Source organism: Pterocles gutturalis, unplaced genomic scaffold (assembly GCF_000699245.1).
Source record: "Pterocles gutturalis isolate BGI_N339 unplaced genomic scaffold, ASM69924v1 scaffold24513, whole genome shotgun sequence".
Classification (NCBI taxonomy): domain Eukaryota; kingdom Metazoa; phylum Chordata; class Aves; order Pterocliformes; family Pteroclidae; genus Pterocles; species Pterocles gutturalis.
Window position 1 is genome coordinate 15,249 of NW_010118768.1, and position 9,478 is coordinate 24,726.

The following is a 9,478-nucleotide window of genomic DNA, read 5'->3' on the forward strand; positions in this document are numbered from 1 at the left end:
TTCCTCTCGGTGTGGCTGGCTGTATACAGTGCCCGTGCAATGGCACTTTGGGTGGCAGCGCTGCTGCCGACATTACAGCTCTCAGCCTTCTTTGGCAACGTCCTCTTCACATCGTTCTACTTGAGCGCTGGTTTTGTGATAAGCCTGGAAAACCTCTGGACAGGTAAGACAAATCTCCCAGCATCCCTCTGAACGGGAACATCGAAGGCTTTCATTAGTGACTGGTTGTTGTGAGGTTGAGTGAGTCCTGTGCAGGAAAACTCAGCTTCATTCTTACCTTTGCAGTTATCTCCTTGGGTGGTGACAGGGGAGTCAAATCGTTCACTTTACATCACTTTCTGCATCTGAAAACAAGATAGCAACAAGTTTGGTCAAAAAAGCACTAGTGAAAGGCTGGACTGTTACATGGTCACTAAATTTTTCATTAAGAAGAATTATATTCAGTAGATGAAGATTGAGCTCCAGGGAGACTTAGTTGACAGTGGGAGCTTGATGACTATCAATATCAGCTCTCTCGTAATTTTCCATCTCTACATAATAATATAAAGTATATCCGCTATTTTGTTCAATATTATATGTTACATGTTTACAGCCTCTGGTTCTCAAGAAATTAGACAAACTGCAGTTTTTGAGATCTCAAGTTTTGTTTATGTATATAAATTTATGACTTTTTTTTTTTTTTTTTACAGTTCCATTTTGGGTTTCCAAAATCTCTTTTCTCAGATGGAATTTTCAAGGCATGATGCAAATTCAGTTCACTGATGTCACATATAAAATGACTGTTGGAAATATTACTTTCCACATACCAGGGAAACTTGTAAGTCACTAATAAAAATTGTTACAAACATTTGATAACTAATTAGAATGCCATTTATATGCCTGTCATATTTAAGTAGATGTTGTAGGCCTCAAATTTGGCAAGCACTAAATCAATATGTGAAGTCATGTTACACTTGGTATATTTTAAATTTGTTCCTACAGATGTCCCTAGAGCAGTCACTCCATTTATCCCTTTCTTTATAGTAGAAGAGGAAAAAAAAAAAAAAAAAAAAAAAAAAAAGAAAAAAAAAAAGAGTAAAGGGCAGCTATTTTCTACACAAGCCCCAACTACATGTCTGTTAAAATTGTTCAGAAGCTGAACCGTATTCCTCTGAAATACTGCAGACACTAGACAGAGCGCAGCTATAACCAGCTATCAAACCGTTCTGAAAGTCACACCCAGCTGGAAACCAAAGGAAAATGCAGCAGGGGCCAGGGAAACTCGCACAGAAAACATACTTCACAGATCCAGCATGAAAATTTTGTGTCCGTTCCTGATTTTGTGTTATCCGTGGTTACAGGTGATTCAGTCTCTGGACCTGGACTCCCATCCTCTCTATGTCAGCTACCTCATCCTCGCTGGCATCATTTGCAGCTTCCTGCTTTTATACTACTTATCTCTGCGGTTCATCAAACAGAAATCACACCAGGACTGGTAACAGCAAACAACGCAGAGGGAGCAGCAGGTTACAGCGTGCCTTACACGAAATCTAGGAAAGCCCACAAGCTTTTTTCTTTTTTTTCCCGGTCACCCCACAGCCGCGCAGGGGAGAGCAGGGACCCGTGGGAGCGGCGGTGGCAGCGGCCCGGGTGGCCACGGGATGGCAGCAGAACACCAGGATCGGAGCGGGCTGCGCTCCTCCGCCCCACCGGCAACCCGGGGCCGGGGTTGGGGGTGGGTTACTTTTGTTTACATACGGTTTTATACGCAACGAGATGTTTATGAGTTCCTCACGCCTTGAAATACTCCGAGCTAGGGGACACCGACTGAAAAGGACCAGTCCCGCTTAGTGATAGCTGATGTTTTAGTCCATAACGTTTGAACACATAGTGATCGTGTACTTCACTGAAGAGCTCCGAGAGAAGCGGGACCAGCACCCACAGAACACTGCTTTCTGTATCGTGTGTAACATTCAGCCCTCCTAAGAACAGCACAGAGAAAAGCAACACAGAAGATTTCACTGATGCTTCCGGAGAACATGCACAGATGGAAAAAACAACTGTAAAGGATTCTGTGTTGTTTCTACTTGCTGATGTGTTTTAAGGCTTTGCCTTTGTATTCCAGCTAGATGCTGCTGATGCCCAAAATGGGTATTTCCTCACTGTACAGATGATTTATTGTAATGGATAATTTTATTTCACCTTCTTTGATTTATTTCTACAGTATAAATACAGACCAACTGATTGTTATTAATCACATCTTTCTCCATGGCAATACAAATCACAGCAATTGGCCAAGTTTGGTTCCTAAGATTCTCAGGTAGAAAGTACGAACCTGCCCCTCCAGTAATTAAAAATCTAATGGTGCTATCTATGAAATGCTTGTAATTGTGTACCAAGTTATGCTCAGCCATAAGACACCAATGCTCAGAAAATGAGTAACAGTAAAGAAATTACTGTAATTCACACACAGTCATGGTAATTGCATGTGCAAATTAGGCACACAGTTGTTGAGAGCATTTTATAAGATTTATAAGATGTTTGGATGCATATCTCTGTGCTGATATACAGATATCTAAAGCACATCATCTACTCTACTTTCATTTACATGTTGAACACCATGGAAAACTCCCAATGTAATCAGCTATAATGCCCCAGATACTGTTACATAAATCCCTTTAAAAAAAAAAATGAATGAAAGAACATCAATACTTTATTATTCTATTTGGTAAATAGGGCTGCCAACATTACCTTCCACAGGTTCCACATGGAAATAAATTCCCAGGAATACCCTAATCTAAAGATGGTAAGCAGGTCTGATAAGGTAACAGCTTCAGCCCCAGGCAGCAGTAGGAATCCAAATCACTCCAAGGTTTTTCTAAGGTGAATTCTACCATTTCTTTCTGTTTCTGCTGCATTTGATTTTGAAAAAACCCACTTGATCTGATCCTAGTGCCATTTTGAAATTATCAGATTTTCATTGCCTTTTAACGGCAAAGCCAATTCTTTCAGTCCAATTCAGCATCATTAAATTGTCAGAATAGCAGCTTCCTGTTTGATTCTTAATTATTCCTTTTTATTATATTTAAGACACTTGATTTTTTTAAAGTGGTTTACTCTTCTTTGTAATGATCTGTTGTGATTAGAATCTCTTTTATATTACATTGAAGTTTTAAGGGTATATATTGGTACTTCTAGTCTAAACCTCTATTTTCAAGGTATTTAGAGGATTAAATTCTAGGCTGACTCTCTGTTGTGAATTCACTTTGATGTTTAATAAAAAAAGAGGAGAGACACAATGGGAGAAATTAAAGACATAAGGGACAGCTCTGAATTTTAGGGGCATATTGTCATGCACAGAAATCTTCAGGCATCTAGATAAGAACATACCATAGCCTTAACTTTGAATTTCCTTCCTTTTGTGAAATTAGTCAGGCTGCTGACATTACTTAAACAGCCTTTTTCAATTTAAAATTCCACCCTCTTAACTTTATGCAGCAGGACCAAACGGTGTGAGTGTTTCAGAGATGGTGTTATGACAAGGGGAGCTGTATACATAATGGGGACTTGAGTGGTGAGCCTGGGAACAGCCATCGTATGGAGCGTAGGAAGAGCTATCATAGGATGTGGCCAGGCCTGTGTTTACATAGAGAAAGCTCATATTCTATATACTACAATTACATTAGCACACTGCCTATGATCATATCTTGTTTCCTTGATGCCTAGAGATGGGGAATATAGGCTGTGATTATTGTTACAGGCTTTAGCAATAAGAAGATAAGAGCATTGAAATACCAGCAATTAGCGTTCACGCCTAACAATAGCGTGCAGTGGGGCTGTGTATGGAGAAAAGCGCGGGGAAGAGTGGGTGGATGACACACAACCTGCCCACTTGCACTACCAGGAGTTGAAAAATAGTACAAGTTTAGGGGGAATTATGCACCTCTCAGCCAGTGAAGGTCACGCTGAATGCTTTGGCCTCTGAAGTTCGTGTCCTGCTTCGTGCTAGTTGTGTGCGGGAAACATGTCACACTGCCACAGCGGAGCTGCTGCTGCTGCAAAAATGAGTGGTTAGTGAAGCAACAGAATTCTTCCCAGGAGTTCTAACTCCTGCTAAATGTCATAATTTAATTTCAGCACAGCTTTGCTTTCCAAATTCCAGAGCAGCCATTCCCTTTCCTTAGACCCCCATATGCCAGCAGAAGCCCAGTGTGCCCTCCTGCCCACGCTGCCTGTGTCAGTGTCACCAAAGTTACAGCAGGTAGCAACAATCGCAACACAGAGTCACTGCGCAAAGCTCATCCTACTGTCTGTTCCATGCATGACGTTCAGTTTCTTCTGGATTTAAGCACTGTGCCAAGTACAATGTTTCTACATCTGCCATTTGAGCAGAGCAGTGCCCACCAGTCCGACAATGCTGCCGTCCCAAGGATTCACCCACTACTGTCTTTGCTCTCCCCTGTCCTCCCCAGCCAGGTTTGGAAAAGACGTCCTCAGCTCTAAGTCACGGTCTCTCCTACTGCAGGCAACAAAGGCAGTGCCAAACTGGTTTTGAAATGGCACCATGTTTCACTGGGTGCAGAGATCCCGAGTTGTTTTGCCCAGCTGCTGTTTGAACTGCCCGGTGCACAGCCCAGCTGCAACAGGCTGCAGGGTTTCAGTGTGCATACACATCAGATTCAGGAATTGGAACGTCAGATACAAGCAACAACAATATTTGTAAGGAAAATTAATCAAATACAGAATAAAGAAAAAAATCTGTGTTGGTTACATGGATACTACATAAATAAAGCAGTATGTGGACAACAGAACCGTACATTGTTACGGCACCTCTGTGTACTAGAGGTGTTGTCTCATCTGTAAAGAAACAGATAAGAAAAAAATTGTCTTGATTAAAGTCTTTAACACAAGGAGAGGTGGGAAGTTCTTCACCAACCTCCACTCCAAATTTATGCAGTCTTTCCACTTGGTAAAAGGGACAAACTTTTTCAGCACTGGAAAATGGATTTTAGAGACACTGCTTTGCTTATTGGCTCGTGGGTAGCTGCAGTCCTCAAAAATACTTTCAGCTCATCATTTGGAAAGGACTAGCTTTCACTCTGGCTAACCTGAACTAATAAGTAACTGTTGGAAGTTTCATCCCATAGTTGTTCACTGCAAAATGCATTCAGAAATGCTAAATCAGTAACAACTATCAATAGCCACCCTTTTCCATTTAAAAACCCCATGAAATTCCTTAAAAAAAATACAAATAGGCTACATATGGAGAATCTATGGGTAAGAAGTTACAGGTGCTGGTATGTCCACTTGTACCAGAAATAACAAACCTTTCAGGTTATAGCCACAATGATTAATTTTAATGGCAGTAGACAAGCAACAGTGTACACCGAGCTCTGTGACATGCTGCTTTTTTTTTTTTTACACTCTGAGAGCCAAGACAAGCCCTTCATATGTTAGCAGCTATTAATTAAGGCAACAATGTTTAAGCAGTGGGTTGAGGCAATTTTAAAACTGCTTAACCCTTTTAAGAACTGATGGGCTTTAAAAAGCATACATATATCTAATGTGTGTGTGTGTGTGTTCATATTAATATGCATATGTAGAGGTATCTGCATGAATGGATTACATACGTATGTATATACACACACAACTGTAATGCCTATGATAGCTCACAATTTTTTCTCAGGAATATTTAAAAAGTAACTCAGATCCATAATTTATAAACATGCTGTCGCCAATTTACATAATTAATTATAAAACTATTTGTTGATGTTTATTTTGTCATTAAATCAAACTTATGGCTATTTTAAATTGCAAATTTTGTTGGCATTATTTTGCTTTTATGGTCACAGCTTGATAGTTTTAATGCTTCCAGTGCTAAGAAACTGCAACTTAACAGACCCCTCAACCTTCACACCATGGCTCCAGAACAAGCATCCCCCATCAACACCACATTTGGATCTTTTGCTTTTTTAGCATCTAATCAGAGTCATATTTTGCTACCATTCCTGGCATATCTCAGTACTATTTCTGCCTCACGTTAATTTTTCACGCTTAACAAGTGGGTTTAGAGGTAGAAATGTTAAAGTACTGGCCAGAACCCACATGGTGAGTAAACAAACAATGACACTTGGCTCAGAAATAATTTGTATTTTGTACACAAGCAAATAAGCCCACAAGACAGTAATCCACTACTTCAGTATTGAGTTTTCAGGCAAATCTATAGCAGTTGGAAATCTATGAACATTCATGAATAGTCAAAAGCAAAATGCACAGACCAGTAATCTTCAATAAATTGCCGTGTATAACCATACTCGTTAACTGTTAACATCACCATTCGTCAAGCCAGTACCTTTGCTCACTTTCATTTACTGGGGTGGGGCTGGGAGAGGAGTTCAGAAAGCAACAGAAACTTCTTTAATTATTTAATTTAACTTTTTTAATAAGAAAGACTATGTGTTTCACCATGAAATTCAGAGGGGAAAAAAAAGTAGCCCTACTGCTATGCCAGCGCAGCCTTCCCCAGCAGCTCATCCCTTACACAAGTATCTTCCTTCTCATGATGCAAGTCACGATGCCGAGAAGAGTGCCCTAAAAGAACTAAGTATTAGCTTAATGATTGCTTTTCAAACACCCAAATCTTCTACTACTCTTAGTTAAAAATAGCTCATTGCCTTGCAGCAGTGCTTCAACTAACTGTAGAAAGGCACAAAGCCAAAAAATGGAGTTCCAAACCAGCCAAAACCAAAATGTGCTGCAGAAACTGAAAACCTCAAAAAACAGGACATGTGCTGCCACCAGCTTGCAAGATGTTACACAAGGCAGTTGTTAGATTTCCAGGTGGGTAAGTCAGAGGTCAGACTCGTGGTAGCCACCACCCCAAGAGACTCCGACCTCTGCTGAGAAAGACAGAGTGCCCACAACTTTTTTTGTCTCTTTTAGCATCCCTTTAGTGCAATCATTTAATAAACTTTTTGGCTTGTAATTCCTTGCAATATAGGTAGGAGTTGCCAGCCCCCACGGAGCCGCAGGGGCATTTCAGGGCAGCGGGAACAGCCAAGAAGCCGGTTCCCTCCCACCCTTCCTGCAGTTAACTGTGTGTGCAGTGGCTCTGCCCGTTCACATCGCACGCTGTACCTGCTTCCCTACCTTCCTCCTGTACCTGTACCCACACCTACTAGCTATCGTGTAAAAAAGCATTTTGGCCAAGTATCATTGTTACCTAGAAAAACTGCTGGCTGACTACAGCAGAGCTCAGCACTGCCAAATGCTTTGGACACGCTTCAGGCTTGTCCTTTCTAAAAGCAAAACAAAAGAAAGATGAATTAATATTTTTAGTTTTGTATACTTCATAGAGAATTTCTCATTGCTTCTGTATTACAAAAATGCCTTGCAGCTTTGTAGTATGCTCAGTGCCAGGCGCATGATAAATTTCCACTGGAAAAAACTCTTCACATGACTGACAATAGTAAAGCCACAAATTACCGTAATTTTATGCCCCCTGCAGCTAGTGGTATAAAACATAGTTTTCAACCTTGTTTTTACTTGCTGAATTTAGACAAATTTATGTTATTGATGACAGTGAGAAAGACACTCAAATGCAGAAATTGTATTCCTGGGCATAAAAACAATTGGAGTACAATACTTTATATATACTATAGATGATTAAAAATATGTCTGTCATTAAAACTACAAAAAAAGATGGTAAACTAAAGGTTTGGAGGGTTTTTTAAAAATAATTTAACATTATATATATTTATTTTGAACTATCACACTTGATTGGGGTTTTTTCCTCCTCCCTGGAATGCTGAACAGTTAACCTGGTGTGACACATTATTAGCTCTCTCAGTCTGAACATTAATGCTGGAAATACAGGCTAAGTCAAAAAATCGCAAAGGAAAGCAAAATCTTTGTTAAAGCAAAGTCTATAGACATATGTCTCCTAACAGATTTTCCAATGAGCATACATGTTCTATTATATTTCCAATTTTTAGAGTGCAATTAGATTCACAAAGGGTTCTGAGGGTCCTAGAAAGGGACAATTGCTAGAGATGATTGAGGTACGCAGTTGAGCTAGCCTCCACGCACAAACTGTTCAAGCTACGGCCTAAACTGACCAGAGGGAAATCCTAGGGAACTCTGCAAGTAACAAGGGCAATTGCTTGATTTATTTTTGGTTTACGCAGAAAGTTTTTCAGAGTATGGCTAGGTAGCGGGCTTAGGAACCTAATACAGTTGCTTTGGTTACAGCCTAACCTCAGGCTGCAACTTCAGTACCAGAACATGCAAAGAAATTGTAACAGCCCCAATGCCATCACCGCCCCTTATTCAGACTCATCTTTAGAACAACCTAAATTATACTAATAATGCACTTATTCCTACTGCTGCTTTCAAATTTGAGAAGTGTTAAGTTTAAGAGGCTGCTGCTGGAACAAACTCCCTTTGGGATTTTTGGCACATGATGATGTTCCTTCCGTAACCCAGCTGTAATTCCAGGGCTAGCACCTTCATGATTCCCCAGGACAACCCCAAGCTTGGCTCAGCAGCTCTGAGCCATCCTTTACAACCTCCTCCTTCACTGAGTCAGGTTTAGCAGCCAATTGACCCTTAGCAGCCCTTGCTGCTGCTGCTGTCACTGCTTTCTTCTCCAGTGATCCTCAAGAAGTGGTTGAGGAGACAGTGGGAGCCATGAGAAAGGCAAAGATCCACAGTGGCACGTCATTGACCCTGACTGCCAGCGAGCTGAGGGCTGCCCCTTCCCCTCACGGTTATTCACTCCCAATCCAACCACGCCTAAGCCACCATGCCAAGGCCACTAGCTTTGTCTTCTTATTGCCACCCACAACACCAACTCTCATCCTTCCCACGCACGTATTTTCTCAGTACTTCCAATCCCTTCCAAGTTCCTCTGCAGTGATCCTTTATTTTGACAACCACTCTTCACAGCCCCTCTTCCATAAATAAAAACCCAGCACCCAGCAAAATGGCCTTTCAGAGCCTTCTTCGACAACCTTGAAGGAGGTTGGGCTGGGCCAACCTCATCCTGTCCACACTCCCCTGCTTTCCCTCCAGCCCAAACTGTTTTCTGTCTAGAAGTCCACCCTCCTCTCCTCCCCAAAGATTCATCTCTATGTACGACTCCTCCCGTAACTCCTTCTCAGATCTGCCCTGGTCTCACAGACTATGTGAAGAACAGCAGACGCACACTACTTGCAAAACCAAGAACTAAATTTGCTGCTAGTTTTCAAGATTCGTCACTTTCACTGTGAGACACCAAGGTTTGCTGTTTTGTGAACCTCAAGTTCATTGACACAGCTGAGTGAAAGAACTACGAGAAACACAGAACTACAGAGGTTTGGAGCTATCGGTGCAGGTGCAGACAACAACAATTCTGTAGAAACCACTGCCTTACCACGGTGCTACAAGGGTGATCACAAGAAATTGTGAAGCATTAGCCGTTTGGAAAATAGAGGTTTAAGAGTATTGGAGAGAAACCTTG

At 41.3% G+C, this 9,478-nt stretch overlaps 1 protein-coding gene across 1 annotated transcript in view; it reads left to right on the plus strand.

Annotated features, from left to right (window-relative positions):
* The window catches only part of ABCG8 (ATP-binding cassette, sub-family G (WHITE), member 8), a 13,714-nt gene extending 12,236 nt beyond the window's left edge, over positions 1–1,478 (plus strand). The window contains 3 exon segments of the mRNA XM_010076358.1: positions 1–163; positions 690–817; positions 1,341–1,478. The exon segment at positions 1–163 is cut by the window's left edge and continues 30 nt beyond it. Of these exon segments, the coding sequence (XP_010074660.1) occupies positions 1–163; positions 690–817; positions 1,341–1,478 (429 nt within the window).
* The last annotated feature ends 8,000 nt before the right edge of the window (positions 1,479–9,478 follow it).